This window comes from Rosa chinensis, chromosome 4, assembly GCF_002994745.2.
Source record: "Rosa chinensis cultivar Old Blush chromosome 4, RchiOBHm-V2, whole genome shotgun sequence".
Lineage (NCBI taxonomy): Eukaryota > Viridiplantae > Streptophyta > Magnoliopsida > Rosales > Rosaceae > Rosa > Rosa chinensis.
In genome coordinates, this window is record NC_037091.1 from 44,593,755 (window position 1) to 44,620,718 (window position 26,964).

The 26,964-nt window shown below is 38.3% G+C and overlaps 1 protein-coding gene and 2 long non-coding RNA genes across 4 annotated transcripts; 2 read left to right on the forward strand and 1 right to left on the reverse strand.

Annotated features, from left to right (window-relative positions):
• Positions 1-216: 216 nt before the first annotated feature.
• Positions 217-1,504, reverse strand: LOC121052410. Of its 2 annotated transcripts, none has more exons than XR_005808976.1 (3): positions 1,358-1,504; positions 1,032-1,252; positions 217-652 (listed from the first exon to the last, which is right to left on the reverse strand). It is a non-coding gene; the product is annotated as an uncharacterized LOC121052410 (long non-coding RNA). The 2 variants fall into 2 exon arrangements; XR_005808975.1 differs by having other exon boundaries at positions 217-697.
• Positions 1,505-4,484: 2,980 nt separating this feature from the next.
• LOC112199381 lies at positions 4,485-5,204 on the forward strand. Its single transcript, XM_024340410.1, has 2 exons — positions 4,485-5,038; positions 5,186-5,204. The coding sequence occupies exons 1-2, from the start codon at positions 4,485-4,487 to the stop codon at positions 5,202-5,204; spliced, it is 573 nt and encodes a 190-aa protein (XP_024196178.1).
• A 12,579-nt stretch (positions 5,205-17,783) lies between these two features.
• Positions 17,784-18,796, forward strand: LOC121053019. Its single transcript, XR_005810527.1, has 3 exons — positions 17,784-18,074; positions 18,172-18,278; positions 18,370-18,796. It is a non-coding gene; the product is annotated as an uncharacterized LOC121053019 (long non-coding RNA).
• Positions 18,797-26,964: the final 8,168 nt, after the last annotated feature.

Here is a 26,964-nt window from a genome sequence, read left to right on the forward strand (position 1 = left end):
AAAGGAGGCCGTCTGTGAATGTGAAGTGCACACGAGAGTCAACATCATCAAGTTTGTCCAAGTTCATCCTCTGTTCCAGCAGAAACTAATACAAAAGAGTTGTCTGGTGCTTGAAGGACTAATGGCACACAGAGATACACTTAGGAGAGGGAAAATGGTGTGTGAACAATGCTAGTGAAGAAATAAATATTATGATTCATTGAGTGGTATCAGATATTCAGATTACAATCATAAACTTACATACAACCAAATGAGCCGTCAAAAACAACAGGTCTATACCTCAGCGGTCAGCACTAAGTCATTAACTAACCCAGCACTCAACTATAACTAAATCTAAATTAATTTCATTTTCCTCCGGTAAGATGTTCGCTTCTGGTAAATCGTTGATCCGTCACATGGATGGCAGCACCCGTCCAGTGCTTCTATTGTCCTTCCAACTCTTCCAATTGGACTTCAACTCTTTGGCATAGATTTGCCTCTTTCTTTAAAAGCTGAATAGTTTCACAACAGAAATGCTCTAGAATTATTTAAGGTTAGATCTTCTGCTCTTCTGCTTAGATTTGCCTCTACCTTTCAACTCTTCTGCTCCTGCTTCTTCTTCTCATGACTGCTTAGGCTCTCCGCTTGAACTTTGGGAAACAGTTCTGCTGATCTAAATATATGTACCTGCAGTTGCACAAACTTTATTATTCAATATCTGGCCTTCCAAAGCACAGAAGTAAGCATATAATCTCAATCAAGCATAAAAAAATACAATGTAAAGGTGTGCATGTTTGATGACTTCAAATGGGTGTCAATGGAAAATAATTCACTAAATGGTAATCCAATTTCTACACATGATGCTATAACATTGATGCATGAAGTAATGTATTTGAACAATGGACAACAAAGAATTTGATGAAAATTGCAACATAAACCCTAAGAGTTTCACAAAATTATTCACCGGAATTTGTCATATCCCTAGGGGTCATCATGCAAGTTTGAGAAGAGGCATTGTAAGATCACTTAAATTTGTGTTCGAGGCGGGTTACCATGAGTCTTGTTTGTTCAATATGTTCAAGCACTGATGCTGTAGCCCCCAAACTCCCAAAGTCAAAAGACTCGTCCCATGGTGTCCAGGGGGTCATATGAGCGTCGACCTTCCGAGCAGGAAAAGAGCTGAAGTAGCAGATCGATCGATCTTTCCCATGCCAATCCACTTGCCAGCATCATCTCTTTCGACTTGTCAGAATAATGACCATTGGATGCCGGTCTATATTGCAGACGTAAAGGAAAAAGAGATGAAAAAAAAAATCAATAATCATGAAAACCTATCGACACAGTTCAGATATTGTAAAGTATTCGGAAAGAGATGTACCTTTGGTAAATCATTGATTCGATAATTTGAGGCCTTTGTGAGACTCTCTACTATCACCACCATCTTCATCTTGAACTGCGAAGGAAGGTGAAGAAGCTGATGGTTCTGAACCTTCACCATTTTGGATCGATGCATGACGGCTCTCTGATAAGAGGTTTGGCTCGCGAACTCTAGTGTTGGCCGAGAGAGCTTTTATAGGGAATTTGGAGTCAAGACGGGAGGTTCTGGAAGCACCACAGGGGCATAGTTGTCTAATCATGTATGTGATGATAAATTTCCCCCTCGTTTGAGAAATCCAAAAAGGGAATTGTATCTTGGCCAAAAAAGGAATGGGCCAAAATATGGATTTGATTTTCTTGGCCAGATAAAAAAGGAATTGCTATTGTTGGGAAAAGAATAGATTGAATTGTTTGAATTGGCTAAAAAGGAGTGTGTATCATTTGTTTGGCTAACAAAAAAAAAAATCAGTAGGTGATAGGACAAGAGCAGAAATGGTGATTTGCAATCTCCCCTCATAATGACATAGGGCCCAAGTTTTAACCTAGGATTAGCTGCTTGCGAATAAACTGTGGCTAGTTTGTTAGTTATTTGAAATTATTAACACTATCAAGGTTGTGTTATCAACTCTTAGTGTCAGGGAGTGACTACGTACGGTGGGTATATGTTCGTGATATCCTAAAGGCTTTCTAGGCCCAAATATTAATATGTTCACTAGCGTCATGGAGCGGATACGGTGGGTATATGTTCATGATATCCTAAAGGCTTCCTAGGTTTAGAGATTCATCTGTTGGGGGCCTGAATGGCCAACATGGCATGACAGCTCCTTCTCTGACCATGTTTATAATTTAATAAATATTAAAACTAAACCAAACTAGCGTTTGAACGCAGGACGTGGGTATTCAACATTTTAAACATACGGAGCCGGTGCATCCAAATCACTTGTCAGTGTTATTATTACAGAGGTTTTACTTGCTTAAATCAATAGATCATAGTCATTAGACCCACAAGGTTTTGTGTAGACCAACTTGATCTAATAACAGGCTCATGATCCAATACCCTGTTCAACTAGTTGATCATTACATAAAGTTAATGTGCATTTATGCATCGACACGTTAAAGGCCGAGGGCATGGTAGAGTTGGCCGGGTTGCCATGGTGAATTTTTTTCTCTTTTATCTGCATATTTCTACATGGATATGGCATAAACCCAGCAAAAACCAAATGTTACATTATAGCTAGGTAGTGAACCAAATTAAAAACTTATCAAGTGCATACAACAATCTGACAATTGCATTACAGGAGTTCCAAAATAACACAACTCCCTTTGAACCCAACCCGTAGCTTCTGAAAATTGATATCCATTCAAAAAATGATGCATTTGAAATCACATCATATATCCACATAGTTTGGCTGGAAACATCCCTGGCAGTTCCAAGCTAGACACTTCATATTCCAGCATTACAAAAAAATGGCTTTCAATCCGTGGCCGCAATTAACTGTACAATTATCACTTCAATGATAACAAGAAGTTGCTTACCAGTAAATATATATAGGCGCAACAGCGTACAACTTGCCTTCAAATGATGCTTATTTGATATCATTACCATTGCCTTCAACCCAGGATGGATCAAGTTCATTTATCAATGAGTTAAACTTCCTTTGGTATCCAATACTCGTAATTAAGGAACAGCATAACCAACATTCTTTGATATAAAACACTTCAGTCATATTAAAAGTCAAAACTGCAATCAAACTAGTGAAGAAAAAAAAATCCTGCCTACACAAGTAATGGTGCAAATTAAATTCACTAGCATCTAATTAGGAAGTCTACCATGAATTAAACTTGAGGTGCTGACCAAGCATATTAAATTACTTGCATATGATTTCATCACCATATAATCTATCATGCACAAAACTATAGTTACATAAAATATAGCTCGATCTTGGAGACAGAAGATTTGGAGGGATATCAATGGCACTAGATTCACCATTCTCTAAACATCTTTGAGCATTTGCTTGCACCTCCCAAGCTTAGAGCTAAGGTTCCAAATTCAGGAGCAAGCAAGTCTTTGATTCTATTAATTTGTTCCATTAAAGGCTTCAGCTGTACGTACCTGCAATCCACCATTCTATCAACTCAGAGAGAACGGCAACAGTATAAAACTAGAGAAGACAATAACAAACAACAACTTGTCTGACACATTAACTTGAATGAAAACAGCAATAGCAACAAATTACAAAAATGCTGTTAGCCCATCTTGGAAAATACCTTCACTGCAAATAAACACCAGTGTAGTCTAAATGAAAGTGATTGTCTATATATTAGGGGAGGAACCATATGAACAAACCAACGACTGCAAATTGAAAATAGAAAAAATCCCATTCAAAAACAATCAAGGAAACACTGACATCTAAATTACAAATTGATGAAATAATTACAGAAGATACATAATAAAGAGGACCCTTACAAACTCTTAATCCGTGCACAGTAGTTAAAAAATAAAAAAGCCAGATTATAGCTACTGAAATTCATGAAACCCAGCTTGTAATAACTTGTGATCCCTAACACGAGAAATCAGATCAAAGTCTCAAAAACACAAAAGGGTAGTCTTTTGCAGCATCTCTAAGCTTCTAGACCATAATTAAAAGATTACCAATATTCTTGAAACTCGATCTTATATACAATACGACATAGATGGAACATTAATTGGCAATCAATGAAAGAATACAGAAATAAGCTAAATGGAAAAACAAGTACCATTACTTACTCTTTCTTCCCTCCCTGCAGTAGGGCTTACTGAAAAAAGCTGGATATAGCTGCATAAAAGCTACGAACTCAGGCTTGCAATCATTCTTCAACCCTAACACAGACAACCAAAGGTTGAAAGTTGCACTTTGGATGCATGGTTCTCTTCAACCCTAAATCCTTGGTCTCTCCAGGCCTGGTTCTCTCACCCTTTCTCTTATCATGTCAACCAACAATCAATCACTACATTGGATGCATGGATTCTGGCCCTCTTTGGCAACGCCAGTGACTTTGTCTCTGAGGAAACTTCATTTCCCACTCATGTAGCTTTTATGCTTTGGTATATCTGGAAACAAAGGTGTGATTGTCTTTTTAATCATACTATGCCGAACCCTGTGGCTGTGTCCACCAAAGCCTTTACTTCTTCCATGGAGTATCTACGAATTCCACCATGCCTCCAGCTCCCAAAGCACTCGCTTCCTGCTCTTTACACAAGGGCGTCTCAGCCTTGGGTGCCTCCTCCTGTTGGGAGTGTAAAGATAAATACTGATGCAGCGTGGGACTCCTCCTCTCTGTTTTGTGGTCTTGCGGCAATTGCTCGGGACTCTTCTGGTAAAGTAATAGGAGGCTCTGATAAGAGTACTTTTGCTTCTTCTTCTCTGGCTGCCGAAGCTCAGGCGATTGCCCTCGGGCTTAAGCTGGCCACCTCCCTCTCCCTTTCTTCTTTTCAGCTTGAATCAGACTCCCTTGTCCTGATTTCGGCGCTTTTGAATCCCCTTTCAACGGTGGATTGGTCAGCTTCTCACATCATTGCACAAATTCGTGTCCGAAGCGGGCTGTTTCATCGTGTTAACTGGCTCTGGTCCAGTAGAGTTGCTAATGCAGCAGCTGATCTAGTTGCAGTGCTGGCAAAACGCAGGGTGTGCCCGGAAGATTGGTCCTCCAACCCTCTGCTGGAATTTCAGGAAGAAGAAGAAGAAGAAGAAGAAGAAGAAGAAGAAGAAGGAAAAGAGGGGAAAGAATCGCGAAAAGAAACGAGAAGCTGTATTGTGATTGGATTTTCTTGTTACACTCATTTTTGCAGTATACTCTTCATATACTAGAAGAAAATATAACTAATGCTTTTTACTATACTACCCTTAACATCCCCCTCAACCATATGCTCGGGTACCAAGCATAATGGTTGGAATGGGTCATGTAATCAACACCAACATTCGTAAAGTATGACTCTGCTTTCTCTACAACATCCTTGAGCCAATCTTCACCAGAAATTTTCACACCATCAGGTGCATGTTTACTAGTAAGTTGCTTTTTGACTCGCTCCAATTCAGCTTCACTATTACAAGAGGAAATAATGAGCTTGGCTCCCAAATTTGCAAGTTGCTTAGCAAGAATCTCCCCAATTCCACGGCTAGCACCAGTTATCCAAATAACTTTGTCTTCAATTTTGTTGCGGTTGGCATGGTGTTTGGACATCAAAGTGAAATCATCATCAGCTGTGGCAAATTTGATTAATGCAAACAAGAGAAGAAGAAAGAGAGAAACGAAGAAAAGCACCACCATGCTGAATGATAAACCCCCAAGCTGGTCTTCTGAATATCCTTTGGTTACTGTGGTTTTTCTGTTTTTACTTTTCATGGTATCTGGTGCAATCATGTCCTGTAACTTAGTTGGTTCTTCATCATTATGATTCTCTTCTCCATATGAACAAACAAGTTCTTGAGGTTTCTTGGCCCCACAGAGAACACCAAGTCCGCCCAGGGATTCTTCTTGCGAAAATGTAACAACTTTCAGATTTTCCATGTCAGCTTCTAAGTTTCTTAGACAATGCTCTTCTCTTGTAATCTGAAAACTTTGAATTTCTGGTTGCACCAAGTCTATTTCCATCATCTCCTCTTGAGCACTTTGATGATTCTCACTAGTAATCACATGGCAGGAAGGTTCTCTAGTATTCCCATAAAAGATCTTGTCTCTGTCTTCTGCTAGTTCACTAGATGAAGTTCCAAAACCAAAATTACTTGTCGGTTCCAATGTCTTGCTCACATCTTCAGGATTATGGCTTTGTTCAACATAGTATTCATCTTTGACCACTTTTGATTCCGTCTCATAATATTCTGATAGGTTGAAGAACTTCAGGTTGTCAAGAGATTCCGAAGTTATATAATCAACTTTAACTGACTTTGTATCCATCTCATAATGCTCTGGTATGTCAAAGTACTTCTGTTCTTCGCAATATAGTGGCTCAGTTTCACCCGTAACAGACTTCTGCTCAACCAGAGGTTCACTAGGAACAATATTTTCATTCCCCAGCATTCCACAAGAATCAAAATCAATGTACTGAGAGATGTCATCATCCGCATCGAAGTATGTAAGGTACTCATCAAGCATATCAAAACCTGCATAATTTGGCTCAACTGGATTGGCTGGATTTGAAAGATCATTAGTTTCTAAGAATTGCCCTTCACCGAATGGTGGGTTTTCAGTAGCATTTGAATATGGATCATTAAGAGAACATGTGTTCACATTTTCACAAAATGACTGAAAATGCTGCTGACTGAAAACAGAATTTTGAGGGGAACAACCATCGTGTAGCTGTGATATTGCACCACCATAAGGAACCTGCATACTTCCACTATTTTGAGTGATTCCTCTGCCATTTTGAGCAATGAAGCCAGTTGGTTGAGAGAAACAACCATAAACATTTTGCTGTGTGGTACTACTGTATGGTGCAGATTGATACCCAATAGATCCACATTCAGAGACATAAGTACCATTGCTCAAGATACCATTATTCATCATTGCATTAGTGTTGAATGCAGATTGACATCCAATAGAGGGAGCATTTGGACTAGTTATCCCAATAGACACTAAACAATTATAAGGTGAAGCAACACCACGAGACCCATTCCATTGAATTTCTTCTAGTAATCTCATACTATTTTGAGCAGCCATAACAGTAAAAGAGGATAAAGGCAATGCCTTGTGCACCAACTCAATCTCAAATTCAGCAGAGAGTAATAAAGACCTGACTTTATCCATGGTTATATCATGTTTCCCTCTAATAATTTGTCGTGTGTGACCATATTCTCCAGGTAGACCAGCAAGAATTAGAAACTTAGCATCTTGATCAGACATAGAAACACCAGCTGCTGTCAATCGATCTCTTATAGATTTAAAACGCAATAAGTACTTTTCTATAGATTCTGAGCCTTTTTCAATATTTTGCAGAGTTGCCTTCAATTGCATAATATGTACTTCAGACACAATAGCATATCTTTGCTTCAAAGTAAGCCATACCTCCATTGATGTTTTGCATCCAATGACCAGGGTAAGTGCTTCTGCTGAAAGAGTGTTTGTGATCATTAAAATCAAGGAACTATCCTGCTCAAGCCAACGCTCATAAGCCTTTGAATTTTCAGAAGTAGGTGAACCATAATTTGCAATGTGGAACTGAGATGGACAAGGGTGAGATCCATCAACGAATTTGAGTAGACCATGGCCTCTAAGATAATGAAACATCTGAAAGAACCAAGTGGGATAGTTGGTTTCATCGAGCCTCACAGAGACAGCATTACAGCTTTGAGTGTTGAAATACGCCATTATTGATGAAGCTTGAAACTTTGAAGATTCTTGATGAGTAACAGATCGAAATCTTGAAGAACTAAACAAGAAACGAAGAGATTTTGATGTTTTGAGAGGTAATTTTACAGAAAATCAAGAACAGACTGAGGGATTTGGTGTCACTACAAAAAAAAATTGCAATAGCCACGGCGCTCTACCGTAGCTAAAAGCTGTTTTGCCGTGGCAAAAAAGCATTTGCGACGGCTCTGCGACGGCAAAGCTTCTGACGCCGTTGGTGGCGTCGCCAAAACCTTTAGCCACGGCAAAATGCCGTCGCAAACCACTTTTGCGACGGCAAAGTGATTTGCGACACTTACTCTGCTACGGTTTCATGCTACCCTTAATGCCGTTGGCATTACAAAATTTACTACGGCAAATTCCCGTCACAGCATAATTAATAGTGTGATAAATATATTACTTGCCGCCAAAAAATTTTCCTGCCAAATTTGTTTCCCGCCTAAAATTTTTCCTGCCAAATTTGCTTCCCGCTAATTTTTCAATAGCAAATTTTGCTACGGTCTCGTTGCCGTAGCTTCGTGTTATATAAAAATATATTCTTGGCTACAGCAATTCACCGATGCTAGTAGCCAACCAACAATTTTTTTTTTTTAACAAAACCTGTATTTTTGCAACATCCAAAAATGAGATAAAAATATCAATACACAACACATATTGTTGATTAACTCATCTATTTCATAGCAATGTAATTAAGTTGCTGCATTCATCCAACTACGTAATTAGAAGAAATACAAAGTTATGCCCAAAACCAAGCACCTAATGAAGACAACCAAGAGTAACACTTAACAAAAATTCCAATATTGCACTATCAGAATATGAACATATTGAAACTCAGTCCATTGCTCTATCACAGCTTGAATCTGGATTCCCTTCTTCTCCTATAGATTCCCTCCGAATTTCATGGTCACTAGTTGCATCCGGAACCTAAGACATCAAAAAAAGAAAATTGATATATCATGTATGGCTTTGCATATCACCCTTTTTCAATGTCACACCATAACCCAATTTCAATAATGAACATCGCAGGTTGCAATGATTGACTTATGGCAAAAGGGAGATTTCAGATATTGCTTATATAAACTTGAATCTCCGAACAGGTAGACTACCATTCGCGGCAGTATCCTGAGCATAGTTTTCTATTTAGTTGATATTACTGATTTCAGTACTTTATATAATCAGTAATTTATATATTCAAGACCTCAAACATATATAAATTCCTCATCCAACACATCCAGCACTAAATCAATTATCCATGGCATCTACCCCAAGTAAATAAGCACTAAGCAGAATCCGTAACAACTGATATTATAACTAATGACATACTTCAAAAGTATAAACAGAAAGGCTAGTAAAAACAGAAACAAAATGAAGAAATTATACCATGAAATTAGATTGCAAGCAAGGTAAATATGCAGTAACCCAACTTTAGATAACAGAATTCTCGTACAAGTCAAGCTTTAGATAACCATTGTCTTTTCCTTGTTTTCTTCCACACCAGAATTGTTTACCACTACCCTGTTCAGGAACCCCCCCAAAAAAAAAAAGAGGAAAGAAGAAATGCTTAATCACCACACAGAAAACAGAAAAAGTACAATTATAATAGAATCAACCACTAAACCTGAACCAAAGTATTACAATTAGGTGGTGTTTGTTACGTGGGACTATTATCCCCCACCTTATTTCCTATAATAATCTAGGACTCTTCTAACCTGGGATATGTTATGTTAATATCTGACCCGTGTTTGGTACTGCTTAGGACTAAAGAGTATAATAGTCAAAATAGTCTTATCCCATGTTTGTTTGTGTATTGGACTAAAAGTTGGTAATTTGTAGAGACATGAACGATTTTATGAGTTTGTGAGAAGAAAAGAAAATTGAAATGAGAAAGCTGAAGACAAATCCAGAAATTGTATCCCTTACGTGACCAGTTACAGTTACTTGGTCAGTGACATGGTCAGTTACTTGACCAGCTACAGTTATTTGGTCAGTTACTTGACCAGTGACATGGTCAGTTACTTGACCAGTTACAGATACTTGGTCAGTGACATGGTCAGCTACGTGACCAGTTACATGACTAGTTATAGTTACTTGATCAGTTACTTGACCAGTGACATGGTCAGTTACGTGACCAGTTACATGACTAGTTATAGTTACTTGATCAGTTACTTGACCAGTGACATGGTCAGTTACTTGACCAGTTACAGATACTTGGTCAGTGACATGGTCAGTTACTTGGTCAGTGACATGGTCAGTTACGTGACCAGTTACATGACCAGTTACAGTTACTTGGTCAGTGACATGGTCAGTTACATGGTCAGTTACATGACCAGTTACATGAATAGTTACAGTTACTTGACCCAGAATTGATCAACATCCAAAATCAATGAAAACAAACAACCAAATAAGAAGATAAAAACACAGACGTTGTTAAAAGAAAGAAAAACAAGAACATAATATCAGATACCTCACTTGTAAGTGCCAGATCTGACCCAGCCTCATGATAGTCAGATAGTCATATCCAAAACAACTTCAGAGAATCTATTGTTGCAGCAGATAGTCTGGACTGGGTTTTTCATGTGAATCTAAATTCTTCAGTTACATAATCTCTGAAATGCCGCTTAGTGTCTTCTTTGGCAACATGGTTCTTGACAGCTTTGAGAAGGTGGCGGTATGCCTTAGCAACTTGCAAAGCTTCAGCACTCATTAATTTCAGCACTCATTAATTGGCGGTATGACTCCCAATGCTGCTGAACAATTTACACAAACTCTTCCATTGACTGCTGTTACTTCTCCCTTGCATCAAATTGTTCACATAACCTTGTAAAAACAATTTCTCTGTATTAGAAGAATAACATGTTCAGAAACAATCACAAGTTCCCTATATTGAGCAGTCAACAATAGAAGAAAATGCAGAATAACATATCCAAGTACTTACATATATTACCAGCACAAGATATTTCACCAGAGGGAATTTATCAATGTTCTGCACATTAAATAAAAATCAGGTTAGGGACACATACACAGGCTTCAATATTATCTAGATAAAGTAATTTGATAATACTCATCAGCTAAAGGACATCACCATGTGGATATCAAACCAACAACTGCACTTCACAGAATACATAGAGGATAATCGAGCTGGTGACCGAGTCACTTTACCTGAAATATCAAATATTTATAACGTAAGCATTAAATCAGAAAAGGATTTGACTCTAAAGCTAGATACTCAACCATTAGAATGATGGTTCCCAACAATTTAGAAGAAAAAATTGTGACCACTTGTACCTGTCGAATTGTAAAAAAGTTCCATAGTGATTTGAACATTTTTTCAGAGTCTATAGTGACAAAACCATTGTGTATCCAGTAGCTTATATAACTTTGTTTACAAGCAGCACAACTCTGAGCAATTTCATTCTCATGTGGGGGAAACAGAAGGTCCATCCCTCCACCATGTATGTCAAAAGAGTAACCCAGATAAGCAGTACTCATGGCACTGCACTCGATATGCCAACCAGGTCTTCCAGTGCCCATGGACTGTCCCAGAAGGGTTCACCTTCCTTTGCAGATCGACTGTAACATAACTTCTGCAGTTGAACTAATAAACAAAAATAAGAGAGCATAACCAATAGCTACCATCAGTTACTTGAGTTCAAGACATTACCTTCCATAAAGCAAAATCAGCAGGATTTTTCTTCCTTGTATCAACAATGACTCGCTCACCAGCTCGATTATCTTCTAATATCAGACTATGCAGCACAATTGCTCTTAGTCGAGGCAAACGGGCAGCAAAATCAACAGTACGGCCACTTCCGATAGATTGACCATAGAGGATTATGTCCTCCTACTTGGTCTCATATCTCTCTTTGAGACACTTATATGCAGCTTCACTATCTGCATAAGTAGTACGTTCACTTGGCTGTAGAAAGGCATACAAACTAGCGTCACAGAGATGCCTATGGAGCACTGTATATATGAACCAAATCCAAAACCGACTGGAAAGCAGAAATTAATTTTCTAACACATCATCAGATACCTGATTTTGTATGTTTATCTCAATCCATGATGCAAAACCAAGATACCCACTTTCAAAGCCATATAATCAAATGGCCCAGGAGAGAAAATTAGAGCAGGAAGAATTAATTGTCGAGATTTTGTTCATCTTCCTCCGTTGAAAACTGCGAATTGCAAATCAAACATATCAATTAAAGTTTGAAAGGGTTGAAATTTCATACCAACGAAGAGCGATTTAGGGCTAGATGTGAGAGAGGCTGAGAGAGAAGGCTTTGGGGGTTTTCTTTTGGTTCGGAAAGATATGGTTTCAGTCTTCAGAGCAGCCGCCCGCGCAGAGAGAAAGAGAGAGCAAGAGCTACTGAGCGATGAAGAAGCTGAAGCCGCCGGTTCCGATCTGGTTCTGAGCCGCTGAGACAAAGTGATATATAAGAGAGAGAGAGCGCGACAACAACTGAGCCGCTGAGCGAGAGAGAGAGAGGACTGAGCGGAGAGACTGAGCACGGAGGACCAGCGACGGGAAGTTCCTATCCGATCTGCTTCAGAGAGATCGACAACAGAGAGAAAGAGAAAGAGAAAGAGGGATGCGGTAGAGAAATAGGCTAGGGTTTTTTTATGAGAAAATAGATTTAATAAGAGAATGGGCTCGTAGTTGTTCTCTAGTTGCGACGGCATTTTAGACGCAGTCGCCAATTATTAGAAGTCTGCGACTGCAAACGTTCGCCGAAGATAAATATTAAAGTTTGGCTACCCCATTGCTACGGCGTAGCAACTCAGTCGCAAGTTTTACGACGGCGTAATTTTGCCGAAGCAAAAAGTCAATTTTTTGCGACGGCAAAAGGGTGCCGACGCAAAACGGGGTAGCCGTTGCAATTATTTTTTGTAGTGTGTTTTAACCGGTAATTGTACAATTTCTAGGGTTTTGTTTAGAGCTTTCTATTATCTTTGCAGATTTCTATCACAGAACAACTAAAATTGCAGTGGAAAGAAGAAGGATGAGCAATGGTCAGGCCGCCATGGGCTCTGATACCATGCTGGAATTTCAGGAAGAAGAAGAAGAAGAAGAAGAAGAAGGAAAAGAGGGGAAAGAATCGCGAAAAGAAACGAGAAGCTGTATTGTTATTGGATTTTCTTGTTACACTCATTTTTGCAGTATACTCTTCATATACTAGAAGAAAATATAACTAATGCTTTTTACTATACTACCCTTAACACCCTCCTCCCTCCCTAATGCGAATCCTCTTGTTTGATGCTGTTTCAGATCCCCTTAGTTTCTTTGTTTGTTTCTTTTTCTTCTGTTGTTTGTTGTCGCCTTTTTGGCTGTGCAATGGAAGTCCTCATTACCCAAAAAAAAAAAAAAAAAAAAAGGGTTGAAAGTTGCACAAATCCTTTCCATAGCTCTGACTAGTGTAGAGAATACACACAGAAAAATACCCAATGCCAACTGGTGAGAAAAGAGAGTATCGATGGTCTTACAGCAACCCAATAATACAATCTGTAAACATAAAAACCCAAAACAGAATTAAGTGTACAATTTTCCACTGGCATATAATTTTGGAGCTGTATTAAAATTAAGTGCAGCCTTGGTCATTTGTGTTTTTGTTTTTTTGGTGTGGGGGGGGGTGGAGTTGTGGCCTTTAAGACATTTTTTAAGTATTGCAGAATTTAACTCAGGGGGCTGTTGAAAGTATCTCCTTGAACTTTCTGAATAATAGCAGCAGCATAAAGAGTGTGACTTCCTTGAAAAGCCCAACAGCATATTGTGCCTTGTTAGCTAATCCATTAAAAAGTTCTCCTCTAGTTGTCATTAATTGAGAATCAACTGTAAAGAGAACAGAGATCAGAAAATCTTAATGCTTCGAAAGTTACGGAAAGTATATCAAGGTACCCCAGAAGCAGAAAAAAGGTCGCAATATTAAATTTTTGGAAATTGAGTGAACATATTGGATATCAATCCTAGGTAAAAGAAAGAAGCTATTAGAAGGAACAAGTAGAAGGTAGTCATTTCAGAAAAATACCAACAGGCATTTCAGATGTGGCAAGGTTAGGATACTGAGAAATTGTAGTGGGCCATCGTAATGCTGTAATGGGTGACCAACTGTACAGCATCCTTAACACAACAAGATCTATAGTAGTCCTTTAGCAATTTGCACAGGACTTCTGAGAAATTGCATTTTTCTGTCTTAACCAGAATCACAGCATCTCTACATGCTTGCATAGGATTACGATTCGGATATTCCTATCAACCAATAAATTGTCAAGTACCTAGACCTTAATTTAAGGGAGTATATTAAATAACTAAAAGCATAAGCACAAAAAGGAAACAAAGCTTCGCCTATATGGAGAGAGTGGGACCATATACGGAAACACAAGAACGGAAAAGGAAATTGAATTACTACTGACAACAGATATGTTAATGAAATCGTTGATATAGATGTCACGCTTGACTTGTCACTATGTCTATAATGAAAAATTCTTATATGAAGAGTACCTTTGCATACTCTTGCTCCTTGCAGTGGTTACATATTATAGATACTGAAAACCCATAAAATTATCCTAAATTATAAACTGATTACAGAAGATAAACATCAGTTAAACAAAGAAAACCCATACTCTTGCTCCCTCTGCAGTACTTTACTCAACAAAAAAAAAAAAGGAACAGATTATAGCAACTGAAGATGCATGAAACCGGGGCTGTAGTAACTTATTATCCCTAACGTAAGAGAACATCAGGCCAAAGTCTTTTGCACTATACTTAAGCTTCTAACCATAATTATAAGATTACCAATATTCTTGAAACTCTTATATATACAATATGACATAGATGGAACGTACATTGCCAATCAATGAAAGCTTCCAGAAATAAGCTAAATACAAATACAAGTACAGTTACTAGCTCTTTCTTCCCTGCAGTAGGGCATACTGAAGAAAGATAGATATAGCTGCTGAAAAGCCACAAACTCAGGCTTCCAAAAGTTACAGGAAGTATAGTCGATCAAGGTAACCCAGAAGCTGCAAAAAGGTGGCAATATTAAATTTTTGAACTTTTTCTCAGGTCCCTTAATTGAGTGCAAATATTGGATATCAATGCCAGATAAAAGAAGGAAGCATTTAGAAGTAAACAAGTAGAAGGTAGTCATTTTGGAAGCCGGTTGGTATATATTTCAGATGTCGCATGGTATCTTCTATCGATACCATGTTGAGATCGAGTTTGAAAGATCATACCTAGAAGAAGAAAACTGAAGTGTGGGAGTATATAAATTTGAAGCTCAACCCTCAAGCAATTAACGATTTAATACAAGATCTACAATTGTAGTCGTAGTCCACATGGGAAAATGAGTGAGAGAGAGAGAGAGAGAGAGAGAGAGAGAGAGGTTTGCTTCGATAAATAGATAAATTCACTTAGAGAACTATTTGAAATGAAAATATCTAACTGTCTGACACAGATTAACATTAAGCTATACTACTACAGCATCTATAACTGTAACAAAGGTCAAAGTGGTCCACTAGCCCACTGATCGACATCACTTTGTACTTCTGTGAAATTGCAGTGTTCTTCCCTAAAAATAACAAAAGCATCTATGACAAATGCTTGGACATAGAGAAGCAAATTTTGTATAGGAATTATCAACTAATAAATTTCAATACCTAGACCTGAGTTTAATGGAGGATTTACATGAATGGTATTATAAGCATGACATTAAGGACAATGCACTACAAAGAAGAGAATAGATGTATCTTTATAGAGGGTGTCTATTGAAACACTAAAACCGAATAGGGAATTAAATTACCACCCAGAGGATTAGTAAGCTACAGTGGTTAAGTCACATTATTTTGACAGTCTCGACAATCCATTAAATGCAAAGGTGTAGGTTAGAATTCGAGTTAATATAATACTTACAAGAAAGGAGGCCGTCTGTGAATGCATGTGAAGTGCAGAGGAGAGTCAAGATCATCAAGTTTATAAATGCTCGTCCACTGTTCTGGCAAAAACTAATACAAAAGATTTTTATGTTGCTTGAAGATATAATGGCACACAGAGATACTTAAGAGAAGGAAAATGCCGTGTGAACAATGCCAGTGAAGAAAGAAACATTATAAATCATTGATTGGTATCACATTACAGTCACAAACTTAAATACACCAAATGAGCCTTCAACAACATATTTATAGCTTAGCAGTCAGCATTGAGTCACTAGGTAACCACTCAACTATAACTAAAATCTAAATTAAATTCATTTTCCTCCGGTAATATTTTTGCTTCTGGTAAATTGTTGATTCGTTGCATGGAAGGCAGCGTCCAGTTTCTTTCTTGTTCTTCCAACTCTTAGCAGTCAGCGTCCAGTTTTCTGTTTTGGGAGACTCTGTTTGCAGTCCTCTTGACAGCAGAAAACTGAGAGAAGTGGAGGATAGACTCGAGGAAGTGTGGATGGGAGTTCAAAAGAACAGATCGAGGTCGGGGCTGAGGAGTTACTTAGTTACTTACACTGATTTGTGGATAAAGGAATTCATGATCAGTGGGAGTTATTTGGAGCATGAGCCATTTTTTGTGTTCTGGTTGTCTAGGTATGTTTTTCATGATGCTCGAGATTCAGTAAACAAGGCTGTGTTTTCCATTGCAATTCGTTTAGCTAGAGGGATTCGGATTGCGTTTGCGCGGCTGTTCTTGCCAATATCTACAGAGATTTGAGTTTGCTGGAAAGGAGTATTGTAGCTTCGAATGAGTTGAACGTGAAGCTCCTGATTTCCCATGCCAATCCACTTGTCAGCATCATCTACTTTAATTGGATGCCGGTCTATATTGCAGACGTAAAGCAAGAAACAAAATAATCAACAATCATGAAAACCTACCAATGCAGTTCATATATTAATTGTAAGGTATTCAGAAAGAGATGTACCTTTGGTAAATCATTGATTCGATAATTTGAGGCTTTTTTGAGCCTCTCCGCTACTATCACCACCCTCTTCATCTTGATCTTCGAAGGAAGCTGATGGTTCTGAATCTTCACCATTTTGGAACGATGGCGGCTCTCTGCTGGTTCTTAGGGTTTTGCTTCCGAAATCTAGTGTTGGCCGAGAGAGCATTTTATAGGGAATTGAGAGCGAAGACGGGAGGTTCTGGAAGCATCACAAGGGCATAGTTGTCTAATCGTGTGTGTGAAGATAAAATTTCCCCTCCTTTGAGAAACCCAAAAGGAACGGTATCTTGGCCAAAATAGGAATAGGAATGGGTCAAAAATGGAATTGAGGGCACGTTTACTTATTTGGAATGAGAGGGAATGATTACGGGATAAAAACATTCTTGTGTTTAATTATAAAATTCATAGGAATTTAGAAAAGGTCATATTAGATTGTGAAATGATAAAAAGATCACCTAGTTTCCCACTTGATAAAATGGTCCATTACGAATTGTTAATAATATTAATTTAGTCCTTATGAATAATGAGGTAATGTTTTTTTTTTTTTTTGAAAGGGAATAATGAGGTAATGTTAAGAAAGGTTAGTTTTCCATTTTTTTGATTTCAATTCTACCCTTAAAGCCTGATACACATTTATAACTTTATATTGAAGAATCTCATAGCCCAAATCTTCTTCGTTTTGATTAGAAATCCCAAATAGAGCTCCGATTAGAAATCCAAAAGATAGAAGACGATTATCTGATCAAAACCTAAAACCTTGATTCGATTTTGATCGGAGCTTCTTTTTTTTTTTATCCCAACTCTCTCTGTCTCTCTCTCTCTCTCTCCAATGGCGTGATTCTTCTTCTTCTCTGTTTCTCTGCCCTCACTTCGCATCTGTAGCAGGACAACGTTGTTTGGATTTGAAATCGATTTCGAGCTTGGAAAATGTTGAAAATGGAGCACGCGGTCGTTCCCCTGAGGAGGTGCGGGAGCATGTGTTCTCGTTCCTGCAGTCGGACGGCGACCGAAACTTGACCTCACTTGTGTGCAAGTCGTGGTAGATGATCGAGCGGCGAGCTGAAAATTTAGTGCTTTGGTTTTTGCATTATCGGTAATCTATGAGTGCTTCTTATCCTTTCTTCAATCGCATCGAAAATTTTCGTTTTCGTTTTTACTATTCTCACTGTTCCTTTGTGTTTTGTATGATTATTGGTAACTTCTCTGTAAAATTGTGAAAGAGGAAAATGACGCAACATGTTTGATCTGGAAGAATTTGTCTAGATGATTGAGCGTGATGCGATTTTCTTTGGTTTGAGTAGTTTTGAATCATGAACACTTCAATGAAGCAATCCAATGAAGAATATGGCCGGAGGTTGCAGGAATTTCAGGCCGAATTAATTAGGCATAGATTTTTGTGCAGATAAGGTGTTTGATGAGATGCTTGTGAGAAATAGTAGTGACCGTGATTGTAGATTGAATCTATTTTTCGGTTTCTGATTGTGTTTGTTTTGGTTTGGTGAAGGTTAGTTACCTTCAGAATGATAATACTATGCTAGAGAACAAGCAAAAAGAGGTGAAGGGATACATAGCTTACTTCAGTCTATGGAAACTTTCGTGAATGCTTATGAGGTTTGTGTTTTTGTTTGCGTGCCGATTATTAATGCCTGTCAGTTTATGTATGTAGTTCAGGAACTGAATGTGAAGTGTTTGTAAACCCTAGGCTATTGTAGACATAATGTAGGAGCCATATATTTTTGCAAGGAATAAAGTTCAAACAAATGCTCAATGGCCATGAATGTGGGAGCCAATCACAAAGCTGTGCATCTTGAAGATAGCAAAAACATAACCAGGTTTGGATATGATATTATACGTTGAGATCTCTCTTTTGCATTCCTAACAAACCCAGTCTTTCACATTTATTTGTAATGCTTCTAACTGATGCACTATTTTAAAAGAGGGACTGACCTGGAGAGTATGACCATAGTTCAACATGATGCTTTACTGGTTTTCCGAACCCTGTGGTTTGTGTTTTTGTACACTGTCTTCTAATTGTTGAGTCATTTAAGCAACTTGAAGCCTCCTATATGAATTTCGAAACTTGGTCTGCAGATGGGCATGAAGGAAGATAACAATGAAGTCTCTTTGAAGACGAGAATTTTATCTCTTGATCTTCTGCAGGTTATATTAAAGATTTTAAGTGCATGCTTTTATGGGTAGATGCTTACATACAAAGCAGCTGATACTATTAAATAACTTGAAAGTTTTATTTAAAAGTAATTTCTTGAACTTATTAAGTATGAGCTTCCTCTTTCTAAGACTATGGATGGAGAAAGGAAGATATGTATAATCCATGAAGATGACTTCCTATTCAGTGACTTATCTAAGGAGCTTTCCTTTTACTTATTTTCAGTGTTTTTTGAATAATATGATTTATTATTTGGTCTTTCAGGGTTTGTTGGAAGGAGTTGGTCATCCATTTACTAGGAACTTCCAGTTTATTGATTCAATGAAAGCATACCTATCATATGCTTTGTTGCTAGCTTCAGTTTCGTCGTCCCCTATCATATTACAGGTTTACATATATTCTTCATCGGATTTAGGTAGAGTATTCTATGAGATTTTTGCTTTTGATCATTAGTTTCCTTCCTGCAGTGTGCAACTGAAAATTTTTTTTAGTGCTTTTGTTGCGGTTTAGAGAAAGTCTCAAGGTGCGTCTATGATCTTCACAAATAGTTACAGAAATGACCTTGACATATTATGTTCTTTACTCCAACAATTTTTATTCAGGGTGAAATATGCATCTTCTTTCCTTAATTTGATAGTTCTCGGGTCCTTGGATGGCTTGGATTTACCCATGAACCAAAAAATGAGTGTTCTTAGGTATTTCCTTTTCTGGTTATCACATTGCTAGTATCTTGAGCATGTTTCTCTCAATTTTCACATGGCTAATGTGATCACTATGATTTTGAATTTCTTTTTCTGGTTGTCTAATGACTTGCGGGTTTGCAAGATGGTTGAAAAGGTTTGCAAGGATCTTCAGATGCTTGTTGACATATTTGTGAACTATGACTGTGATCTTGAGGCACCGAACTTGTTTGAGCAGATGGTATAATTTACCTACTGTTTCCCAATGATGTTCTTTATACTTTCTAAATATGGTATTCTTGTACATCTAATACTGCAAGGTATTCTGACTCTTAATTTGGTTACAACTCTATCCAGAATATCTCAAGGGATGCAAAATGCAGATCCAATATGGCTGCTGCGTCCCAGACTACTTCAATAAAGGGTTCATCTCTTCAGGTAAGTTTAACAATTTACTCCTTTCTCAGTTTTGGCTAGTTCATCATATGCTTTCTTGCTGCTCTATATTCATTGATGGTAGCACAGGTTGCTGGATGACCTCTTTTTCCTTGACCTTGCCAGTGTCTTGGGAAAAGTCATGTGGAGAATCAGATAGAATAAAAACACTCAGTCTTTGGAAGGAGATGCCTCAGCTAAAGAGTATGTTGATGTGAAAAGCAGGCAAGATGCAACCACTAACTTTGAGAAGGCAAAAGCTCATAAGTCTACAGTGGAAGCTGCCATATCTGAGAATAATGTGATGCTGTATTACTAATACTTTTGTATCATCTCAAGTGCATTTTTATAAATGGAATAAAGAGAGAAAACACCATAATTTTGTTGGTGGTTATATACTTTTTTGTTTGACGTATAATGAATGTAATGCAGCTGTTAGAACATATGCCTTACATTATTTGTCCAACTTTAGGTGAGAAATTCTTATAAGAGGTTCATAGTCTGATGGTTAGACAATACAACAAGGTTCTTAGAAGATCATCAGTGACTTTGACAGTTACATGATCAGTGACAAGTTCGCGACTGTGACATGGCCAGTGATATAGCCAGTGACTTGAGGTTAACAATGACTTAACTAACTAGGGACCTAGCCTGACTAATAACTTCACTGGCTAGTGAATTGGTCGATGACATGTGTATAACAGTGACATGGTCAGTGACGTACAATGTGACATAACTAATGTGACATGGATATAACAATGACTTGGTAAGTGACAGTGATTTTGAGAGTTACATGACATGGCCAGTGACATAACCATGTCACATTACATGTCACTAACTAAGTAACTAACCATGTCATTGATCAAGTAACTGTCAGTACCCAAGTCACAAGTTAATAGCCAAGTCATTGTTAATCACATATCACTAACTAAGTAACTGACAATGTCACATCACATGTCACTGACAATGTCACTAACCAAGTTACTGTCAGTAGCCAAGTCACAAGTTAATAGCCAAATCACTGTTAATCACGTCACTAACCAAGTAACTGACCATGTCACTAACCAAGTAACTGTCAGTAGCCAAGTCACAAGTTAATAGCCAAGTCACTGTTAATCACATGTCACTAACCAAGTAACTGACCATGTCACTAACCAAGTAACTGTCAGTAGCCGAGTCACAAGTTAATAGCCAAGTCACTGTTAATTACATGTCACTAACTAAGTAACTGACCATTTCACTAACTAAGTAACTGACCATATCACCAACGAAGTAACTGTCAGTAGCCAAGTCACTGTTAATCACATGTCACTAACTAAGTAATTGACCATGTCACTAACCAAGTAACTGACCATATCACTAACCAAGTAACTGTCAGTAGCCATGTCACTATTAATCACATGTCACTAACCAAGTAACTGACCATGTCACATGTCACTTTTCATGTCAATGACCATGTCACCAATGACCCAAGTAGTTAGTGAGGTCACTGGCCAAATCACTGTTAACCTCAAGTCACTTTTTTTTTTTTTTCAACCACATAACATGAACACAAAGACATGATATTGGTTTATGCTTAAGAAAGACTATAACATAATAATTAGCAACTCTGTTTACAGCTTTAGTATAGCTAAAGTAGCAAATACAGAACACAAAATCAGAAGACAAAGTCTTGCCAAAACGTTCTCCTATAACAACATTCATTGGAAACAAAGAAAACTATCCTCCCCCGAAATCTCCAAGGCAAACCGAACTCCTTGGCCTTCATTATCTTAAGCCTGTAAAGAAACCATGGAGGTTCTCAGAAACACAGTATTAAAAGAATCATGCAAAAACAGCAAATACTGATTGTATCAAGGAGAAATAACTTATTTTTTATGTCTACCATAGAATAGTTGCAAATGTTGAAGACATTTCGAAGAAAAAGAAAGGAAATTGTTTTAGCATAAACTAACACCATGAGCTAAAATTACTGTAAAAGATTGATTTTATTGAACTTGCCTTGCTAGCAATGTTGTTGGAAAGCCAATCCAATCCCTCGTACATTCCCTCGCCCAAGGTTGCACATGTGCTCTGAATGTACCTGAGAGATAACATCACAACACCAACAATAGTTCAGGCCACAATGTGCACCAAACGATAAGCATACCCTTGAAGCAACATAAGGATAAAGCTTCACTGAAAACTCTTGATCAGCAACAGAATCAACATTAGTGAAACTCTTGTATTTATTAACTTTAGTCATCAACAACCTAAAATGAAAATAAGGAAGTGAAGGGGAAAAGAAAGTCATAGGAATTGGGAGGTCTACGAACCTATAAATTGTTGTTCTTGATGCTGTGGGGGCAATGTTTGTTGTTGTGACCCGGAGTCATGGGGTAGCACGGATGGTAAGCCAGTAGAACTTTGAATTCCAGCAGGTGGAATGTTATTCTGAATGTTCTCTGATAGGAGTTGTATACCAGAAGACCCTACTCAATACACAAGTATAAAACTTACAAACACATAATAGAAAAAGGTATAAAAACAAATATATATATATAAGGAAAACAATAAGATGCATGGGATTGCATGAATTACTAGCATATGTTTCATAGGTATTACCAGCATAGTTGGATTGTAAAGAATTCGCCATTGTGTTCTGAGACTTGGTGTCCATAGTGAGCATCTTTAGAGAAATTTTCCGTAGATAATCTGATTAGAAACCGAGAGATCGAAACAAAAGTTAGATCACATTGGTACATGCACAGTGCACACCAACAAACAATAGATATCTAAGTCACTGCATACAGAATATGTACCTGACTTGTGGCAGCCACATAAATCTTTTCCTCAAACCTAACAGCAATTTTCTTGAGTTCATCTTCACTGGAGTAAGGAATATGCCTCTTCAATGTATCCATTCTTCACATACAACAAATTAAAAAGCCATTATTAATATACAACAAAAGCGAATTCAAGATGAAGCCATCAATGAACTCGAAATTTCAGCGTACTAACATCTTAATGACAATTCTTTGCCGTGAATCCACCTGCAATTGGCACCTCCAATCTCCTGCATCCATTGCAGGCTCTCCACCTTGAGGAGGACTCCCATTCTTGTTATCCATCAACCTAACCAACCCAAAAAATGTCAAAGAAAACAATAGAATATCGAATACCAAGTTCAAAGAAATCCTGCCAAAAGAGCTAAAATATTCTACACAAGTTGCTAAGTTTGGTTGATAAAAGTGATTCTTCATTCAAAAAACATATCTATTTAAGCTAGAATCCATTCCATGAATTCAATTATCCAAAGAAAAAGCCTGCAATTCACATGGAATCGAAAACCCAACAAAGTTCAAGAACAATCAGAGCAACAAAATTCAAAAGTTGCTAAATTTGATGGATGAAAATGACTCTTATTTATACAGTTCCTAGCCTGAATTCAACTCTGCAAAACCAACGCTGGGAAACAACATAGAATCGAAAACTCCACAAAGTTTGAGGATGATCAGAGCAAGAAAATTAACGATGATGACGGAAATGTTTACAGAAAACCAAAATTATTCAGAAGCTTACAAACAGTGACGAGAAGACGATCAGCAAAGAGATTGAAAATAACAATACCGTTTTCTTGGAGGGATTTGAAGATAGAAAATGGTTGAGATAGTGATTAGCAAGCTTTCTGATTAAAAGAGAGAGAAAATTTGAGCTCAAAAATGAAAAGCTCAAAAAAGAAACTGAACCTGAGGAACTCCCGAAGCAACTCCCGGAAATACGCGCCGCCGCTACCAAATCTCTCCAAATCCACAGAGTCGATTCAAAGCTCCCGCTCCGGCGAAGAACGCAGAAACGACGTCGTAGGGGACCGGACATACTGGACGCCATGAGAGAGAGAGAGAGAGATTTTGGTAAGGGTCGAGTCCGAATGGATTCAGACGGGCTTGGGTAACAACAAGGGAAAAGAAAGAGAGAGAGAGAGAGAGAGAGAGAGAGAGAGAGAGAGAGAGAGAGAGAGAGAGAGCTGCCAGTGGCAGCTTTGGTTATTAAACTTAACTTTAGTGGTAGGTTGTTAATAGAAGACCTTAATTATCATGGGGACATTTGTGGTGATTGGATTATTATAAGATACTTTAAAATGACCTCTTTAACTCTATCAATCTAAATTCCATTAATCACAATTTATATTGTTTGGTTGCATCTATTTAGGATTTGAAATTTGTAATAAATTAAGAAAGTTTAAAACAAATAAAAAGATAAAATAGAAAAAAGTCTCATTTTAGAAATAAAAATTGAATACTACAAAGGAATTCGTAAATGACACCTATTTTAGTGGAAATTGAAGTTAGAAATTTAAATAACTAATTCCTTCGTTTTTTTCCACAGAGAAATTTAAAATTTCCAATCTGATAATGCCAAATGAGAGAATTGGCTTTTAGGAATTATGAAACCCTCACTTTCAATTAAATTCCATTATTTTTTCCCTCATCCAAACACACTCTAAAGGAATCGGAATGATTCTGGATAAAAGAATTCTTACGTTTACTAACATATGAAGGAGTCAGAATAGATGTAGGTCTCACCTCCTTATCAGGAATCGATTCCTGAATACTCAGGAATTTGATTGCGAAGGGGGGAGATGAGTTTAGACCTGGGCGTCGGGACCCGAAGGACCGAGAACCCGACTCAGACCGACTCAAAAAGCCTGAATCGGGTCGGTTTCAAGAAGAAATATTTCAGTTCGGTGCAAAGCCCGACCCGATTACAAACTATCAATCTCGGTCTCGGTCTTAGGATTTCCCAAGTTCGGTCCACCCGAACCGACCCGATCTCAAGCTCTCAGCCCCTCTCTGAGCTCTCTCTCCCCCTCTCTCTCTTCCCAAAGTTTCTTAATCCAATTCTGATTCCGATTCCAATTCGAGGACAAGACCCAATACGAGGAAGACGAAAAGGATGAAGAAGATGAAGTCTTCTCTTTGAGACTCGACCCTTATGAGAGTACAATCACCGAAACCAGTCAAGATCCCTGCAAAAACTGTAAAAACTCCTTAAGCTTAGGATCATCAATCTCATCCTCATCCTCTCTCCTCTTCTCTCCCATGCCGCCCCTACTTTTCTTGATGGCCTTCTGAGCTTGAAGCTCGGAGCGGAGTAGATCGAAGTCGCCGAAGAAGAAGAAGAAGAAGAAATGGTAAATAGAGGACTGCATAATGGGGATTGGGGAGGAAGAAAAAAGAAAGAAAAAAGAAGAAGAAGAAGAAGATATGGAGTAGAATTGAAGAAGAAGATGACGACTGGAAAAGAAAGAGAGAGTAGAAAGTAAAAGAGGGTTCTGGGTTCTGTTTTGTTTTGTTTTATTTCTACCGCCTGGGATGAATAAATATAAACTTTGCACAAATTATTCCAAGAGCGTCTCATGCTCTAGCGGTTGGGAGCGAGGCTTTCGTATAAGAGGTTGGGGGTTCAAACCTCGCCTCTTACCGAATTTTGTGTATATTTTGCATAAAGCCGGGGAAACTGGATTTGGGCCCGAAAAGCCTGAAGACTGAACCGGCCTGTTTGGGGTCGGTTTCTGTTGGTTTCCATTTATGAAAAAGTCAGAACCGACCCGGACCGATTGTTTTAGGCTCGGTCTCGGTTTTACCAAATTTCGGGCCCAGCCTGACCCGAGCCCAGGCATAGATGGGTTTAGGAATCAATACCGATTCCTTTCTTCTCCAATTCCACTTGTCTCCGATTCATAATTATTTTTCATTCCAATTAAGTAAACGTGCCATGATTTTTTTGGCCAGAAAACAATTTATGGAATTGATTTTCTTGGCCAGAGGAAATGGATTATAAAAAGAATAGAATGAATTGTTTGCATTGGTTCTAAATTGGCCCCAAAAAAAAAAACCTATCTGTGTCGGTCAAATCCACAGGATTCTCTACATCATCAAGTTTGTCTTCTTCTCTGGGTGAAACTAAGAGAAAAGAGTACGTTCATGATACTTGAAGAACTAGCGAGTGTCATTGAAAGATAGGGAGAATGTTGTGTGAACAGTGCCAGTGAAGAGAAAAGCAGTACTCCATTGATTAAAATCGAATTACGTACAATCACATACTTACATGCAACAAACTGAGACTCATACTTGCATACACTATCATCCCTAAGACCCTAACTAACCCTAAAATCTACAGTTATGGTAGATCATTGATTCATTGCATGGGCCCTGGTGTTGGAGTTTTCTCTGTTGTCCTTACATAGCTCAAGACTTCCTTGGACCCTTTTGTACCAATCCCCTCCACCATCCCATTTCTTTTTTGACTACAGAACCCCGAGTATAAAGCCCATTGCCGAGCTCAAATATCAGGACACTCATCCCACGGTGTCCCAGGGGGGCGGGGCATACGAATGTCGAACCCTTTTGAGGAAGTGGCCCATTCTGCCCAGGCGGATACAGATCTCAAGAGGCCGAGTGGCCCCTTTTGAGAAGGAGGATAAAGATCCGAAGCAGCTAAGCTGCAGCGCATGACGCTGACGCTGCTCCTGATCCACCAGATTTCCGGCGAATGATATTGCACCTGATCGTCCTGCTACACCAGCTGCATCTCCTAGAAATCCCTGCTGGCTTCCTGAACTTCCTGGTCACTACATACTCCTCCGAGGACCACCCCCCTCTAGGATACACACTTACAACTGAACAAGCAAAAAAAAGGATAAAGTTAATATTGGATGCGGAACGATTTGTATTTGGTTATGCAATCTTGATCTCTCTGAAGACGTTGACAACAAAGTACTATATTACATACATCAACAAAGAACAACAATCAATAATAACAATGAATCATGAAAACCACCCTATCAAGTATCAACACAGTTCATATCTATATTCAAAAAGATTGTTGGCGAGAGATTATTTCAGAAAGAGATCTACCTCTGGTAAATCATAGATTCGATGAATTGAGGCTCTCCTCTATCGGCACCATCTTCTTCTTCTTCTTCTTCATCTCCGCATTTGGCTTCGGATATCTCATGACCGACTTTCACCAT